This window comes from Octopus bimaculoides, chromosome 5, assembly GCF_046866305.1.
Source record: "Octopus bimaculoides isolate indiv1 chromosome 5, ASM4686630v1, whole genome shotgun sequence".
NCBI lineage: Eukaryota > Metazoa > Mollusca > Cephalopoda > Octopoda > Octopodidae > Octopus > Octopus bimaculoides.
In genome coordinates, this window is record NC_142932.1 from 9,281,422 (window position 1) to 9,301,000 (window position 19,579).

Sequence of the window (19,579 nt, forward strand, 5' to 3'; positions counted from 1 at the left end):
AAAAATCTCCCATTCTATCACCCTCCCTATGTAAATAAGCCCAAACCCAGTCTTTAAAGGCAACCCCTTCACTGAAATAATAAATTAAGTGGTTTGTAAGTTCAGCCACCTATTCTGAAGATATGAAATAGAAAATGTAAGACAGAAGAAGAGTTGTTGATTGATTAACTGTTTTGTTCAACAGGGAGCTATCAGATGGTCACTTAATCTGCAGAAAATAGCAGCCAAAACTCACAAATTATATTTTACTGTCTTAAATAAAGGTTTTATTGAACTATATAGGTCCTAATATACAAATGATATGGTTATCACAATTTGAACACCTTTCATTGTTGTCTTAACTACAACCAGGAATAGACAACAGTAACAAAGGAAAACCTTTGTGAAGGTGGTTACTTCTGCCACATACAAAAAATCTATTGGATGTTCAGGATGGACATGCTAAGTGCCAAAGTCTGATAAAGGAACATTATGACCAACATGTAGGATAACCATTCACATCATTGGAAACTGGTGATCATATACAAGTAAATGACAAAACATTTGTAATGATATGTAGCAAGGGGCCAGCAAAATTGTGATGAATTACATAAATAATTCATCAAATAAATAAGAGGAAGGAAAATATTGTTGATTGAAATGGCCCTTTATTTTTATCGTTACAGTGTAAGGTACAAATTCTTTGAGTTGTTGTTATACACATATTATTATTAGTTCTGTTATCCATTCTGTAGGTAGTTAATTTCGTCTGTGAATAACTGCTAGACGACTGGTGGAAAAAGGAGAGCGAGAAAAAGTAAGAGGGTCTACCTGTCTGTGTAGACAAGTAGAGAGGGTGAAAGTTGTATTGGCCCTCGCATCAGGTGCTTCCTCCATCAGCGCCAAAAGAAAGAAGGAAAAACCGAATTCGTGTTCAGTATTTATATATATTTTTTTAAGGCTAGACAAAGGATTTTCTGTCTTGTACCTGCTAGAACCCTATTTAATCTAAGAATATTAAACAATAGAACTTAATTGCGAAAGTTGACTCTCATAAATTTCTAAGTGACAACTTAGTACATGTGTAACCATTACTCTACACCCCCCACCACTCTCCATCAACATAAAATTTCCCCCAACTTGGTTTTCCTATCATTTAGGGAGCAATGGAATTAAAGATAAATACAACGGTGTCTAATATAGACGCAAGACTTGAAAATTTAGTGGGCGATGGTAGGACAGGGTAGTCGATTAAATAGACCCCATTACCAGGCCAGTGCCGTATTTGAAGGCATAAAAGATGCATGGACATATTCGACGCAACAAATTTTGGCAGGATATATTCCAGAATGAAAAAGAAATTGTTTTAGATCCTTAAAGCTAATGGGAAATCCAAACTCGCATATAGGACTCGGGATGATTTATGAGGCGTCTTTCTGGAAAAAGTTCTTAAACGCCATCAAATACGGTTACTTTATTTTATCGATGCTGAAGGGATGAGATGCTAAGTTCACCTCAGCGAGATTTGAACTCGGAACGTAAAGAGCCGTAACTAAATAATGCATGCTGTAAAAGAGTTCAACGTAATATATGGAAGTGGTTAACGTTTACTTAATCAGGTAAGTTAACGAGCACAAGCAGTAAGTAAAGATAGGATAACAGGCTGTAAAGAATATTTTCAAAACGTGTTATTGATTCATAAGTTTCATACTGTTTGGGAAAAAAAAGAACATCAAAACTTCCACATTCCCCAACCATAAAGAATCAACAATCATTGGTCTTTATGTCTAACGAGGGAGCTTCAATGCGGTTGGCTCAACCTGCGAGAAATAACAGCCAATTCTCCTTCAAATCAACCTCACTGTATTATACAAGGATGAATACATTGGATAATGTACTCCCTAGATACCCTTTAAAAAATGAGATGGTTGTTCATAGATTTTTTTCAATCAAGGTTGACCTCCAGTTAAATAACAATAACGATGATAATCCGTAGTTAAAAAAAAAAAAAACTTACGGATTATCAACTTAAAAGCTATTTTACGAGTTGTTAGAGATGAAAACTTGTTTTCTGACCAAACTTTTTCAACAGTTATTAACCTAGTCACTATTAACATTATCTAAAAGTGTGTAAAATTGTCCTTTCCTTTTAGTCTTTTTAAAAACAAATCTGCAGTATTATACCTTACAATTGTTAACTTAGTGACAATAAACATATTTTCGGCGGAGTTTTGAATAGCTGTACCTTCAAACTCCCAAGTCTCAGTGAGGGAAAGAACGGATACACATTCCTTTTTCATTTATTTATTCATCTGTTTCATACAAGAGAAACTGATTCTAAATTATTTTCCCCAAAAAGAGTGTTGATTTTCTTTTAAATTTTTACTCCGACCAACCCTTTTCATACCATTCTAATGCGCAAATTGTCTCCTATTTTTTGTCTGGTTTTCATCAGACGAAACAAATAATTTAACACGAAAAGAGAAATTCTGGAGTAATTTTTCTTTGAGTTTGTTTAGTTTTGTTTTCTTACTCACCATGTATCTTCCCATGGCAATTGAATATGTTTGTTTTTATCACTGAAATAATCGTCAATGTTCATCCTGGATACCTGGTAATAAAAGTGTCCTTGGTTGTATGTCATGTATTTTAGGTCCAAATGTGAAAAAAAAAAAAAAAAAGTCACAAAATCTGCAATTCCTCACTCAGCAAACAGTGACACACAATAGGAGAGATTTTCTTTTTCCTATTTCACTCTAGAATTCTACTTTGTTTTTGCGCGTTTTTGTTTTTTGTCTTGATCAAGAAGTTAGTGAGAACAATATCATGTTGATTAGTAAATAAAAACAGAAAGGGGAATATATTTATATTTTATACAGTATGTTCAGAGACCAAATTATTCACTGATTTGACAAAAATAGGTTTTTAGACCGACAGGCAAAATAGGATATAAAAACTGAAGTAACAGCTGTTATTAGTGTTCATGTAACACACACACACACACACACAAAGTGGTCTCGACACGTCAGTACATTGAACGAAATCGGCATTTTTGCCTCCTTTCTATGACCTAGTGGAACTACAATAATTCTCTCTCTCTCTCTCTCTCTCTCTTTCTCCAAACATATTTCTATTTACTTGCTTGTTAATTACGCATAGTTTAGAACAAATAATGCAATTATAAGTAATAATACACACATACATGCATGCATATATAAATATGTGTGTCACTTTATTCAGTATCTAACAAATAATTGTGCAGTTAATGTGTGCAAAAATATAGAAGTATACTTTAATACACACCGTATGTATGTGTGTGTGTGTGTGTGTGTGTGTGGATGAACGGATGGGTGCATGCATACATGTATGTATGTAAGTATGCATTATCTCCAACTTTTCATTGGTTTGTCACCATTGTAGATGTCTTTCACTGCCAGTTAAAGACACTATCTTACCCAACTTGCATCTTCCATTCATATCTGATATACGAAATGACAGGATATTCGTAGTTAGAATGTCTTGGTGCATCTGCTCAATCATGGTTAACCTTGGATCAAACAACAACAAAAACCATTAATGCAACCCTCAGAAAAGGAGCCTTTACACAGTCTCCCAATATGCTATAAATAGTGATCAAACCTCCTTCAAATCACAAAAGAGGAAGGGTGCATAAAATATTGTATTCTGAGGTACATTATGCCTGGAATACATATGCATACATTACATAGGTCTGTTTAATCAGGGCTGACCTGAGGCTAAGCAACTTCCAGTAATTTCTGCAAAAGACATCATATCTGGCTAAATATTACTACATCAGACCCACTAATTAACTGTTATACTGGAATCCAGGCAGTTATAGAAAAATGAAGAGAACCAAAGACAAACTGATGACTAAACATCATGGAGGATCTAGGACTATTCAATCATTGGCTAAAATAAGAATTAACAATGTGTTGTTATGAGCCCCAGAGTCTGAAACAGAAGTGAGTTCCAACAGTGGTTATTTTGAGTATCTGTATTAATAATCAAGAGAAAACAAAGCTCAAAGGTTGCCTCTAATGCAGAGTTAATGTGATAGGCTAAATGAAAACTGCTACAATGTGAAACTAATGGAATAGGCTAAATAAAAATTGCCTATATGAAATTAATGTTATAGGTTAAATGAAAGTAGCCTATAATGTAGGGTGAGTTTGAGAGGTTAAATAAAAGCTGCCTATGATGTGTGGTTAGTGTGAAAGGCTAAATGAAAACTGTCTAAATCCAAGATTAGTGTGAGGCTAAATGAAAACTGCCTGTTATGTGATGTTAAGGGGTTAATATGATAGGCTAAGTGAAAGAGTATAATTAACTGAAGTAGCTAATTAGCTTAAGTAAACAAAGAAATCATTTTAGAAGACTTACATGCATACCTAATTCCCACAAAGCCAGATGAAAACCAACTGAAGCCTTAAATACAGCCCAACACTGGTGCTCCTTGGACACTCCAGTCGCTTAACTGACAAGACATTAACGTAATTGTTGAACGTGAAATAACAGGTTAAAAATTCAGTTTTTATTCCAGGTCCTTCCCCCAGACCAGACCCCACAACTGTATTAGATATAACCTGTTTATATTTAATTTTATTTATTTAACACTAAATACCAGTAATTAATATTTAAAATTGCTTATTATAATTAATATAACAGTATAAAAAAAATGAAAATTTTCAACACTTTCTATGGGGTCCATATTCAGCTGCAAAATGGTAAAAACAACACAAGTAAAACACAGTAATGACCCCTTCACTTTGGTTCCTAAAGAAGTGCTTGTTTTGTTTCAAGGTTAATCCATGCCTGCCTATGCATATATATATTTACAAATACATATATAGGAAAGTAGTTATACACCATTAGGTGTACACCCGCTTTCCTATATTAAATTCTGTAGAAACAACAAAACGCTGACTCCAAGGCGTTACTACACATATTTGTCAGTACAATGGACAGACATACATACACACACATTTATATGGTGCCATGATAGCATACTCTTGGTACTCTCTATAAAATGGATGGTGTTAGGAAGGAAACCCATGACCCATCCAACCCATGCCAACATGAAAGGCATAAGTAAAATGATATTGATGATGATGATGGCTATATAATAGACAGACAGACAGAGAGATAAAAAAAACTGTTCCTAATACAAATATGCCTGAGGCACATTCAAACCTGTAAGAGAGCCATTCACTGTATTTTGTCATGGAAAAAATTTTTTGCTGTAGACAGATAGGTATAAACATATCGAGTTAGTTTGCAGTGTTCCCTGACCAGCCTGGATGCAAGCATTTCCAAGTGATTATCTCTTCTTCAGCACCAGGAAGTGGAAAAGCAGACACTGCAAACTAACAAGAGAGACTGGCTGTGCTATGACTGGTTGTGCTAGTCTGTAATTCACTGTAAATAAAATAGTGATGTGTATAAATACAAAGTTGTTATCAGTTTAAATATGCTTGAGGCATATTCAAACCAGTAAGAAAGCCATTTACTGTATTTTGTCAAAGTGAATACATGATACGTGTGAATACATTGTTGTGAGAGTAAAGTGTGCTCTGATCAAACAAACCTCAAAATATGTACAATTATGTCATTGGGATGATTTAACTGTTAGTGTGTAAAATATAAGGTCATGTAAAATGGTGCCTTAAAAAGAAATTTGATGTTTGACAATGGATGTCTAAACATACTATTCAAAACTCATTGGAGTGGCTTTATTGTACAATGAGAAAAATCTGTATAACAAGCCAATGCAAGAGCTACTTACATGGTCACATGGCCTTCTAAAAATAATAACCATTTAAGAGTGGAATAGAGTTTACAAGTCATAATTGTCTGCCATTTTGTACAGTCTGGTGAAATTTGTTTTTTATTTGTTTGTTTTTTAGTAAGGTGATTTTTTTTTCATGTAAGCCTGAGCTGGTACATTATGAATCCATGTTCTAAGTCCAAAACAGTTAATGGCTGCAAGTGGGTAAATATGCCTAAACTCTATAGTAATTGCCATGAGAAATTCCATGTAAGAATTTGAATTTTTAACTGTTTTAGATAATGTAGCACATTTCATTTTTCTTTTTTACATAAGATTTAGTTAAAGGTAAAAGAGTAGCATTATTTCTTTATTGAGTCTGTGAGAGACACGGAAGAAAAGTAGGAACATCTTGATATCATCTATCTAGGGATAGAGTCTGAATCTTTGAAAGAGATTGGAGTCCATTAAAAGCCTCCAAAGATTATGTGGAGGTGTAAAAACTGGCAACAGATTAAGGCTACCTTCCATGAACAGACACAGACCAGTTGTTGGGCTTATGCACACTTTCTGTCAACCTAATTTCACTCACAAGACTTGGGTTGATACAAGGCTAGTGTAAGGGATATTTGCTCAATGTTATAGTGGGGCTGAACCTGAAACCACAACTCCTCAAAATGATCACAAGCCATATCAGCATCTGTAATAGTCTTTGACATTTATGCTTTGAAAGAAGATAATCAAATGAACCCTGTTTGAAGATGAAGCACTTCCCAGTTCAGTGGTGGCTCGTAGACAAAATTAGTGGGGGTGCTGCTTCAGAAAATGCTTAGCCGTTGTTTTAATATTATGTAAAAGGAAATAAACATAAAAAGAAAATTTATACATGAATTTGATCGGTTCGCGTTTTAGCCACTGCTGGGTAATGTGTTTTAATTTGTTCACCATGAATTCCCCCTTGTTTTTCAAAAATCTCCCCTAAATTACAAAATAAGGGGGGGAAATGTGCCCTATTTTTCAAATCCTGGCAACAACACTGAAGCTGGGAGCAGGATGATAATCTAATTCTGCACTTTATCACATTCAAGAATATAAACATGTTTTTAAGCACAACACACACAGAGTCAAAAAGAAACACAACCCTTCACCTGGCACTGTAGTTCACGCAGTGCTCTTTCTCTCTCTCTCTCCCTAGTGTGAAGCTTCCTATCTCGGACATGTGAGTATGCACACAACAGCCAAACACTGTGTCACTGGAACTGTGAAACACAGTTCTACAGAAGGATTTTTGTATTTTTTTCATAATCTAAGGGATGGATACTGACATTAAGCTTAAGGATTATATAATGTACAAATATAAAGAAAGAATTAAAGAAAAAAGGACTCATTATATTGAATATTATTGATAATATCGAGTGGAAATAGTGGGTGCTGTAGTTCCGCAGTTCCTATACACGAGCCATCACTGTCCCAGTAATTAAGATGCTCTTTAAAATATTTTTTAAATGAGTAGGATTGGTTTTTGTTGTTGCTGTTTAATCCAAAGTCACCTTCATTGAGCAGACTTATGATCAAAGACATCCCAGTAATGACCATCATCCTATCTCTTTAAGAGTATCTACAATTACATTATCCAATGTGTCCTTTACTTTTCCAAGATGGAGAGAGATTTGGCTATTATCCCTAGTGGGTCGAGCTACTACAGAGAGACTGTATCATGTTCACTTCTGAACTAATGGGGTTATAGCTGATGTTTATGATTGTATTATTATTATTACCGTTGTAATGATTATAATTAGGACTAATTACAGTCAGAAAGTGTATTGTCAATTTGTTTGCTAGCATGATTATCAATGCTAGCAATTATGAATGGTACTTAATTCCAGATCAATAATGATTAAGCTGATTAGAAATTCCTGCCCAACTTTTATTCAGTGTATTTAAGATTACTTTATCCAAAGTATCTTACATATTTTGTAAAGAGTTGGATGTAATTTGAGGGACATTTCTAACATGTTGAGTGACCCTCTCCACAAATACCACAATAATTTCCGTCAACACAGTTGTTGCCAAATGTGTTGAGGGAAATTATCATGGTATATGTCTTATAATTATTGTTGTATTTTTAGCAAAATGTGTATAATTTCTAGTTTGTTATCTAACTGAGATAATTAACAAAGACTTGTTATATGTTAGCTGCAGAACATAAAATGAAAGGGTCTCTTAAAAAAATTTCCCATCTTACTGAGAACTGAATGCATTTATCAAAGGTTTACCATTGTCCCAATAGTCATTACATTCTCCTTTCTACTGCACACACAAACATAAATTTATTATGTATACACACACAAACAAGCATACATATATACATGTAGGTACACACCTACACACACACACACAGAAAGAGAAAAACTGATTCCATAGAACTGGTACTCCTGAAGAATGAGAGGTAAAGTTGACCTTCACAGGACTGGAACTTAGATCACAAGAAGTTAAAAAAATTACAGCAAAGTAATCTATCCATTGCTTTGACAACTCTGCCAGCAGTCGTGTGTGGGTGTGGGTATATATTTTTTTTATTTTTTTTTTTTACTTGTTTCAGTCTTAACTGCGGCCATGCTGGAGCACCGCCTTTAGTCGAGCAAATCGACCCCAGGACTTATTCTTTAGAAGCCTAGTACTTATTCTATCGGTCTCTTTTGCCGAACCGCAAAGTTACGGGGACATAAACACACCAGCATCGGTTGTCAAGCGATGTTGGGGGGACAAACACAGACACACAAACACATACATACATACATATATATATATATACGACGGGCTTCTTTCAGTTTCTGTCTACCAAATCCACTCACAAGGCTTTGGTCGGCCCGAGGCTATAGCAGAAGACACTTGCCCAAGATGCCACGCAGAGGGACTGAACCCGGGACCATGTGGTTGGTAAGCAAGCTACTTACCACACAGCCACTCTGTTACATATATATATATATATATATATATATATATATATATAATTATGTGTATTTCCCATGCTTTCCCTGATGAGAAGGTTACAATTTTAATATCAAAGATCCCTATGGATCACACAGGTTGTAATCCTTTGAAACATATGTAGGAATAAAGTATGCAATTATAACATGCGTTTTCTCCATTCCTTAAATTCTTATATATATATATAAGTATGTATGTATGTATGCTTTATCAGTTTGACTTTGGAAGAGGCAAGAGAACACTATTATTGGACTGTGCTAAGGGCACCAGTTCGGATTAATTCAGCCCTACATTGTAGACTTATAATCACAACCAAAGTTATATTTATGTATTTATATATGTTTAGCTTGGGGATGGGGCTTTAAAAGAATACCTCCCATGCATCCTCTGTATGTTGTAAAAGGCAACTGAAAGGGGAACTACAGCAACAACAGGGGGCCAGATGCTGGTTGGGTGGATCATCAAAAACAGCATATCCCCAAGGATATTGCTGTGGTAGGGTGAGTTTAGGCTGCCTTTAAATAGGCCTAGCAATGCCCTGCACCAGGCAGCAGTGATGCAGTACAAGTGTCTCAGAAGATGATCCTTGAGTGATGGTCAACAGTAGATCTTGATAAAGTGGCAAGCATTCTGGTAACCCTAGACGCGACCATCATGCTGCAGTAAAGAAAGCAACAAGGAAAGAACACTCATGAATAGTCGCAAATCAATGCTGAAAAATAACAGCATGAAGTAGGGCTTGTTTGTCTAATGAGGATGACTCCTCACTCAGTAGAGTATCCCATGAGCAGCAGGTGGGTCCCAAGTGTCAGAAAACTATTGCTAGCAACAGAAGTACCATTTAGAGTTGGAACCTGGAATATGAGAACTTTATATCACATTTATGGATTACTCTGGCTGCATATCTGGCTTATTCAGTCGCTCAATATCTTGTCTCTCCATAGTTCTTATTCTCTTCAACTTCTTTAATTTACATTGGAATGTGCATAATACTGGCATATGGTTGCTCCCTTGAAACTTTGATCAAGAAGGTGCAAGATGTGTGGAGGAGATCAAAAGACAAATAGAGCTGGCAGAATCTGCATTCTCAAAATTGTATAATATTTTAAGGAACTGTACTCTGAGCATCAAGGCCAGGATCTGTATACTGGACTGTAATGTCAACCCTGTGTTAATGTACGGAAGTGAGCTATGGTCTATAAATAACAGTGAGTTATGGTCTATATCAATCGGTATGCGGTGGCACACTGGTGTGCCACGAGACGATGTTAGACGTGCTGCAGTGTATAATCTTTTTCCCTACATTTTTATATTTTTAGTTCAGATGTGCAGCCGAATTTTGAAAAGAATATAAGTGTACCACAAGTGAGAAAAGGTTGCAGAGCACAGGTCTATAATATCAGAAATGAGAAAGTGCTTGGAGAGATGTGAAATGTGGTTTTTAAGGAGAATACTGAGGATAGCTTGAACAAAGTGTCTAATGAAGAAATTATGACACAGACTGCATTAAATAGGAAACTGCTTTGTGAGATAAGGACCAAACAACTGAGATTTCTGGGTCTTGTGGTGAGCAAATAGTCGCCTAGAGAATTTGGTGATGACTGGAAAGATTGGAGTGAAAAGAAGCAGAGGAAGAAGGATGATATCGATGTCAAAGCTGGACGAACTAGTTGGAAGAAAGTAGCATTAAACATCAGTAAGTGCAACTGTTACAGAAAACAAACGACAAAGTATAGTGGCAAGACATGACCGCCAATGTTCTACATTCTGGACATGGCAGATATATAGAAAAAAAGAACCACCAAGTTATCAACAATGCAAGGGAATGACAAAAGATAACAGGTGGTATTTACTATTTGTTGCGGTATTTAAGTTTTCCCCAACACACACACACACAAACACCTGTGCATCGGTTTGTATGAGTCAATTTTTTTATTTGGTCTCTCTCTTTCTCATATATATATATATATATATATATATATATATATATATATATATATATATATATATATATATATATATATACACACATATATATATATATATATATATATATATATATATTAGTCTAACAAACTCCAGTTAAAGGCGAAATTTCGAAGTCACGGTGTCAATTATTTTTTGTAGAAATAAATTTTACACTATACTTAAGTATGCTGAATATTCCTTCAGTTAATGGTTGGATGTTTTCATACAGGTGTGCCCAATAGAAAATTATATATATATATATATATATACATACGCGCGCACACACACACACACATACAGGGAAGGGGTGAATCGAAGCTCTGTCAAACATTTTTAATTGCTGTTTATATATAATTTCAAACAAAATGTAACGAGAATTGAGTGATTGATCAGAGGGTGGAATATAAAAGCATATTCTAGATCACATTTCATAACAGATGTTGTTATCGACAATCGCCGTCCTTTGTTTTTTTTTTCTTTTTAGATATATTATATAAAATTCATTATTTATATTTTCAAACTATATTATCATTAACGTTATCGTTAGTGTTTTTATTGCTGCTCATATTGATTGATTTCATTTGAAAAACGTTTTTGTCTGTGCACAAGGAAGTTCGACGTAACAATTGAGAAATATTTAGATTCTGTCAAAGCCAATATTTTACTTACAGCTTATCCTCTTCTAGTTCATAACCTAAAGCTCCTTCATAGTACATAGCGTAGCCGGCAAGAGTTATTTCAGATATCATATGAAGTATGAGGATATTTTTGTGTGTCGGACATTTATGTCAACGATACGGCCATAAAAAAAAAGACAATGTCTATCGATTACTTCCCTTGACATTTATTTACTTTCTGTGGTTTTCAATTGTTTTTGTTTGAAATACCGCGCCCGAATATTTCATCTTATATTTAGTGATATTTGAGAAGATATATTATATATTTAAAATTTCTATTGTTTGTTTTTCTGTGTGACTAGAAATAAGAAAAATAAAAACAATCACACTATACAAAAATCTATAGTTACCTCCCTTACATTACTTTTTTCCTCTCTCTCTCTCGCGTTTTAACTACCATCAGTTAAGTGGAGGCATGATATAAATGGAAAGATGGATCTGCCAAATAACTGGGTGTCATAGGACTGTTTGATCAAAGTTGACTTGGGGTTATAGAACACAAACATATAACGATAGTGCGATGAGGAAACCTCTAGATATTCACTTGATTTGTTATAAATTTGTTATAACACCAACCAAATTTTCTACAACTTGCCCCCTGCTATCTTAAAAACAGAGCATGCATTAAATAATATAGATATAGATACATTAGGCATAGAAAAAAAAGTTGAAATGGTCAAGGCCTCTGCACAAAATGTCAGCCTACTCCATCAAATTACACCCTAGTGTCTTTTAAAAAAGAACATTTCAATTATAAGTTTGCAAAGTATAGCTGACTTCAAGCTATTCATGAATATGTCTCAAGAAAATCATTTTAACATTCATGATGTGTATGTTGGTTGTATAGTGACTTAAAAGAAACGTAAGAAACTTATCCACTTTGATATAAAGATAGAGCTGGATTAAGGCCAACTGATGCCCTAACCACAGTCTGACACTGATGCCTTCTCACCCATTTTATTGTCTAACTGACAAGATATAATGAGAATTGAATATGAAATAATAGATTATAAATTCAGTTTTATTCCAGGTCCTCCCCAAGGACAGACACCACAACTAAATTAAATACTGCCTGTGTTTTTTTAAAACTATTTATTTAGAATTAATGCAATAGCAAAAATGCAAATTTTCAACCCTGTATACAAGGTGGTGTCAGAAAGTTCTCAAACCAGGCCTAAAAACACAATAAACAATTCTCTAAAGGAATTTGAGCTCATGACCACCTTAAATAGATAATCCAGTTTACTTCTAGAAACCAATATATTTCTGGGGGGTTTTGTCTTTTTTTTTTTTTTTTTTGTACTGGTGAAATTAAGGCAAAACCTATTACAATAATAACAATGATTATTATCCAAATTAATTAAACTATGAATACAATCCAGGCTAGGATTTCTTTTAAGTTGGTCATCTCTACATCCACTATTAACTTTAGGTGTTTGTCATCATCTATTTAACACTTTTGTGATCATATTTTCCAATAAAATAAACTGTTTCCTTTACTTTTGAAAATAATCAACAAATTGAAGGAACTTGGTAAAAATGATCATTTTCTAATTATTTATTCTGGCTGGGCTTCCATCCAGTTCTTGAAGAAGAGGCTATTTTACCAAGCCCATTATTGCCACCTTCAGTTTGTGGACAGAAGCCAATCCCTTCAAATTGTTGATAAATGTCATATGATGTCTCCCCCGCTTGCCAATACCATGCTGTGGGTCCGCAAGTGCACATTTTCATGTTTCATTTTAAATTGATGTTAAGAACATATTTTAATTTTAAAATAAAGTATCGATTATATATCTTAATTCAATATGAACACTTTCAAACAAGATTTTTGCTTATCATAGAACCTGAAGCGATCTCATGTCTCATGCATCAGGTACCAAAAGAGGTAACCGATGTTTCAAACCAGATGGAAATTTTAAATACAGATTCATCACACTTTTTTTAAAGATAGAAATTGTTTCTGAATTTTACTTTCCATTTTTCTGTAGAATGCAGAATGTTTCACCAAACGTTTGAAGCATTCATCTGTAAAGTGCAAGCATTCTTTAACTGATTCGTTTAAGTTTATTGTGGACAATGATAGCAGTTTTAAAAAATGTACAAAGACCAGTGGATAACTTGAATCTTTCATTAATGTTCTGGTAGTATAACCAGTTTGTCAGTATAAAACACTGAATCAAGGTGGTGAACTGGTAGAAACGTTAGCACACCAGACGAAATGCTTAGCGGTATGTCGTCTGTCGTTACGTTCTGAGTTCAAATTCTGCCGAGGTCGACTTTGCCTTTCATCCTTTCGGGGTCGATTAAATAAGTACCAGTTACGCACTGGGGTCGATATAATTGACTTAATCCGTTTGTCTGTCTTTGTTTGTCCCCTCTGTGTATAGCTCCTTGTGGGCAGTAAAGAAATAGGTATTTCATCTGTCTTTACGTTCTGAGTTCAAATTCCGCCGAGGTCGACTTTACCTTTCATCCTTTCGGGGTCGATTAAATAAGTACCAGTTACGCACTGGGGTCGATATAATTGACTTAATCCGTTTGTCTGTCTTTGTTTGTCCCCTCTGTATATAGCTCCTTGTGGGCAGTAAAGAAATAGGTATTTAATCTGTCTTTACGTTCTGAGTTCAAATTCCGCCGAGGTCGACTTTACCTTTCATTTTTCCAAATCGATAAATTAAGTACCAGTTGCGTACTGGGGTCGATCTAATCGACTAGCCTCCTCCCCCAAAATTTCGGGCTTTGTGCCGAGAGTAGAAAAGAATATAAAACACTCAATCAGTCTTCCTTAGTAGAATGAATTAAATTTCTTGAGTATCCTCCCTTGAGCCATCATTAGATTCATTACTCACGAAGTAGTGATAACACAACAGAGAACAGGTGGACCACCAACTGTTCATATCAAAGTTTTTATGGTCCACAGCAAGTTTTATGGCCTACTGTGTTGTTACATAATACAATTAAAAGTAATTTTATAGCTAGTGGTCTATGAGGTTTTCCATGTGAAGCGAATAAAAGAATATCATCCATGAAAGATTGCATATCATTGTACTAGAGTACCAGTCCCCACCCCCGATCATCTTGAATTGCCTGTTCTCCGCAGGCTCAATATCATGGATCACCATGTCAGTCTTCTCTTCTGCTCTCCTCATATAATCTTTGTATTTTAACCTGTGGCTTAGTGGTTAGGTTATCCGGCTCAAGATCGTAAAGGCATGAATTTGATTCCTTGTGGCATGTTGTGTCCTTGAGCAAGACCCTTTATTTCAGCTTGCAAAAAAATGAGTAGTACCTGTATTTCAATGGGCCAGCCTCGTCACATTCTGTGTCATGCTGTATCTTCCTTTTAAGGATGTGTTTGTCTATGGAGAGCTCAACCACTTGCACATTAATTTCACGAGTATGCTGTTCTGTTGATCAGGGTAACTGGAATACTTGTCGTTGTAGCTGACAAAGTGCCAGTTTTTCTTGATCGTATTTATCTATGTAATTCTTGATTTTTTTTTCCTTTCTTCCCCTTCATCTTTACATTCTATTTACAGTTTCTGTGAATCTTTTTGTAATTAAGAATATTTTAGTTTTCTCTTTTTGATCGTGTGAACATGAGTTGAGAATATATAATTATAAGGAGTCATCTCCATATATTTAATCTCACAAAATTAGATTTATGAGAGCTTTTTTGATAACCTGAGACAAGAATTGAACCCACCAGTTTCATTGTTAGCAACTCAACTATGATCAACTTACTTTTCCATCCCAATATATTGAGTGATAATTGTGGGAAATTATTAAAATGTCAACAAGTTCATGCTTAGGTGAAATGCTGGTGACAGCTTGACAATAATTGTTACAACATCAATACAGTGTAACTACATTCATAATTGATATGACTATTCATTTGTAACTTTCCACACTATATTGATACAGGAAAAACAATTGTCAAGCTGTCATCAACTTTCTACCATTTCACAAGCAGAGGCTTGTTTACATTTTAATAAATACCATCACCATGCAACCTGGAAATGAAAGTTTTCAGAAAATCTCGTGGAATTAATTAACAACAAAACCAGTCCTCTGAAGCAGCCAAAGAAGCCCCCAACAGCCTTAATTACACAGTGAAACTCTACATACGTATAGATATCATCATCTTTTTTAAGTCAACTTTTTCCAGGCTGGTATAGGTGTGATAGAACTACATCAGTCAGCTGAATACCCTCCCTGACCTACTTGTTTTCAAATAAAGTGCTATACTCCACTGGTTTTCCCATGTCAAACTGAACATTTTGTTTATAGAAGGAAATGTATAAATTTCACTGGTGCACAATATTTGATACAATGACACATGGAAACTCCCCATTTGCATTATATACGACACACATGCTTCTGTTTAGTAAATATTGCTAAATTTCTCTCGGAAGACACTGGTGAAATGATCAAAGGCTGTAGCAGAAGACACTTGCTAAAGATGCCATGCAGTAGGATCAAACCAGAAACCAAGTGGTTACAAATCAAACATCTTAACCATACAGCCATACAATGCATCTTGGGTATAGCTCCATATTTGTAATTATTGAAGTATTAGAGTTTGCATCACCAGTCTGGAACCCCTATCTTGCTCGGCATATCAGTCTCATGGAAACTGTTCAGAAACATGCAACCAGACAAATACCTGCCATGTTGAACGTCTTGCTTCCTTGGGCATGGACACATTAAAGCTCCAACATTTGGCAACTGACTTGATAGACGCCCACAAGATTATCTACCATCTTTCCAACTTGGGATATTTTTGAATTACATATGTTTAACACTCATGGACATACTTACAAAAGCAAAAAAACAACACAGCTCACATGATTTTTGGAAACATTTCTTAGCACTCAGAATTATTGAAACATGGAATAAATTACCTCCATCAGTTGTTAGTTATCAAGACACTACATCCTTCAAAACTTCCATGCTTCTTGAAATTTGCCAGCAGCACACCTGATGTCCCCCACCCCATTACTTCTTTCTTTTTTTTTTAAGGACTTCTGCGCTGTTCACTTCCTGTCCATATTCTATGTATTGTTCTTGCAGTTTTGGTTACATTTTTTAATGAGCTGTAGTGCACCTGAGCACTGTATACAATAAGTTCATTATCATTATCATTAATAGTTAGTTGGGCATTAAAGAGAGAAGAGAACAAGTTAAATCTGAAGATAATCTAAAGAGACTCTAAGATATCTAAAGAATTTAATGCGACTCAAAATCCAGTTCTTAATTATTTTCTCTCATTAACTTGGTTATAAAACCAAAACAATCTTCATAACAAGAGACTCAGTATGTTTACATACACACAGTAGTAATCTGCATACAAGGTAGTGTAATTTCAATGTGTAATTAATCCTGATGACATTGTATTTTTTTTTTGGGGGGGGGGGTCAAAACAGTATCATTTTCTGTATGAAACCTTGTTTAAAAAGTATAAATGCTTAAATCAAGAGCTTGTGATATAGATATACTTGTCCTGAAAAAATTTAATTAGTAAAATTTAATTAGTAAATTTCAGGGTTTTTTTACTTCATGGTACTGTTGAGATCAAATAAAAACAATTACTGAAGAACTTCACATAGAAAGTTTTTTAAAAAATGTTTTAAAGTCGAAAATTTAGATAAAAATATTGGAACCTATTGCATACCTTGATAAAAATATTGGAAGCTATTGCATACCACAGTTTTTAAGATGCTCAAGCATTAATATGGATTTACTAAAGACTTAAATTATATTTTTTGAAACCTACAACTCTCCTTGCCCCATAGTACACCATTTGAGAAATACTAGGTTAAAGTGACCTGTCATCATACTTGTTCAGATTTTTACTGTGTTATATTAACTAGTGGGTTACATGTGCACAATACTTGAAAGTATGTTGGAAGTAACAACAGTAATGATAGAACTGCCCACTATTTTATCAATCACAACAATATCGAGTTAATTAATAAAATAGAACTTGTTTTGTTCACTATTGTAGTATCCAGAAAGATAGGAAATAAATCTTGATAATATTTTAGCCATCATTGCAGTATCTCCCTAATTAGCAGTATTGCAGTTGCTTAGCCTCCAGATCAGCCCTGAATGAACAAATCTATGATCAAAGGTATTCCAGTTGTAACCATCTCAAAAGTTTTTTCAAAATTTGGTTGTTATTTCTAGTAGATTGAACAACCCCATAGAAATCTTTTGCTGGCTTATTGATTAAACTTCAGGATTTGGACTAAGCATATTAAATTAAGGAAAGACAAGTCAACTATATACATACACATTGCATCACAGAACTATGTCTAATTCTGTACAACCAAGCAGATAAATTCACAACATTTTCATGATGCTTTGTTTTCTTTTTTTCTCCAAACAGATTTGTAGTTCAACATTTTTAAAAATCAAAGTTGTGGGCAGGTCCGTTTTGTTTTAATTATATTTGACATCATCATTATTTATGTGCACTATAACAAAATGCAATGTCTAAGTCTAGTTGCAATTATTTGTTTCGTGTGAAGACAGCGAGCTGCAAGGATTGTTAGTGGCATTTGTTTCTCTTTACAATCTGAGTTCAATTCCACCAAGGTTGACTTTGCCTCTCATCCTTTTAGAGTCAATAAAATAAGTACCAGTTGAGCACTAGGGTCAATGTAATTTATTTCACCCTTTCCCTCGAAATTGCTGGCCTTGTGCTAAAATTTGAAATTGTGTGGGTGGCACATAAAAGACACCATTTCGAGCGTGGCTGTTTTCGTGCGGGTGACACGTAAAAGCACCCACTACACTCTCTGAGTGGTTGGCGTTAGGAAGGGCATCCAGCTGTAGAATCTCTGCCAAATTAGATTGGAGCCTGGTGTTGCCATCCGGTTTCACCAGTCCTCAGTCAAATCGTCCAACCCATGCTAGCATGGAAGGCGGACGTTAAACGATGATGATGATGATGATGTTATTTGTCTAGTGAATTTATATATCTTCTTGATAGCTTCTCCTTGGTGGTGGTGTGTATGTGGTGGGAGGAATGGCAACATCAAACAAAGAAACAGCCAAAATGCACTTATATTTTATTCATGTTTATAATGAGAACGAAGTTAATGAATTGGAAGAATTACCAAAACACTTGATAGAGTGCCTGGCAGTATTTCTTCTAACACTCTGTGTTATAAATAACTTCAAATATGCTGAGGTCAATTTTGCTTTTCCTCCAATCAAGTTTTGATCAGGTTGATGAACTGATATGACAACATCACATGTGATGACTTGTATTTTCTCCAGTACTTTGTGTTTTGACAGTTATAACGTTAGTGCCAAGCTGTATCAATCCTAAAATGGTAAACTTTTCTTTGAGCATCAGTGATGTGGAGACTTGCATGAATAAGCAAGTGGTAGTTTTCCACTTAAAACCTTGCCCAGGCCTATGTATACAGGTACATGGTCAAATTCAATCAATGGAGGTGTAAGAAATATCGTTCATTATTTAACCTTTAGGTTAAATACCTAATTCCTCACATCAAACTTTAAGAATGAAAAATGAAGAACGGATAACGCAGTCTCTAAACCAGAAACATAACAATATTTATTCTTGTAGTATATTCATACAGCATGGTTATTCGGCAGTTCTTGTCGGTATATTCATACAGCATTGGTTATTCGGCTGTTGGTCGTTCCATCACTTGTCCGCTGATCCCGTCACACGAGTTAGTTCGGTCTCGAAGAGAGCGATACAAAACACGTCCTTCGCCCACGAAGTTGTCGACACAAGAGAAAGATAAACGCGGGAAAACGTTGAGAGAGTCGAACTACGCATGCACATGAGACAAGGCGTTACTACAGAGGTCTCCAGTTACTGAGAACAAACCCCACCTCTTTCAGTCTATCTTCCTTGTATAATGCACAATTTTATTCACTAAAAGGCTAAGTCTCTTTAACAGAGACAGAATGTGATGATGGTGACAAGATGTGAGTTAATAATCCCCTAGCTGACAGGCAAAACCCCTATTTCCAAGACCAGTTGCAGCACTCTTTAAAATTTACAGTGTTATATATCAATTCACTGGGTGTGAGGTTTTCATCTGCATGGAGTGTAACCACAGCTAAGTTCATATTTTACGAAGCTATACTCAAGCTAACAAAACACCACATTTTTTTTACTTTTAATATTTTT

General features: G+C 35.0%; 1 protein-coding gene across 2 annotated transcripts in view; it reads right to left on the reverse strand.

Moving 5' to 3' along the window:
* The window catches only part of LOC106883672 (PRKCA-binding protein), a 28,141-nt gene extending 16,614 nt beyond the window's left edge, over positions 1 to 11,527 (reverse strand). Inside the window, exon 1 of one of the 2 annotated variants that reach the window (XM_014934773.3) lies at positions 11,393 to 11,527. In XM_014934773.3, coding sequence (XP_014790259.1) covers positions 11,393 to 11,472 — 80 coding nt within the window. In that variant the 5' untranslated portion in view covers positions 11,473 to 11,527. Of the gene's footprint in view, positions 1 to 2,516; positions 2,997 to 11,392 lie in introns of those variants that run through there. The other variant, XM_014934772.3, reaches the window with a different exon arrangement.
* Positions 11,528 to 19,579: the final 8,052 nt, after the last annotated feature.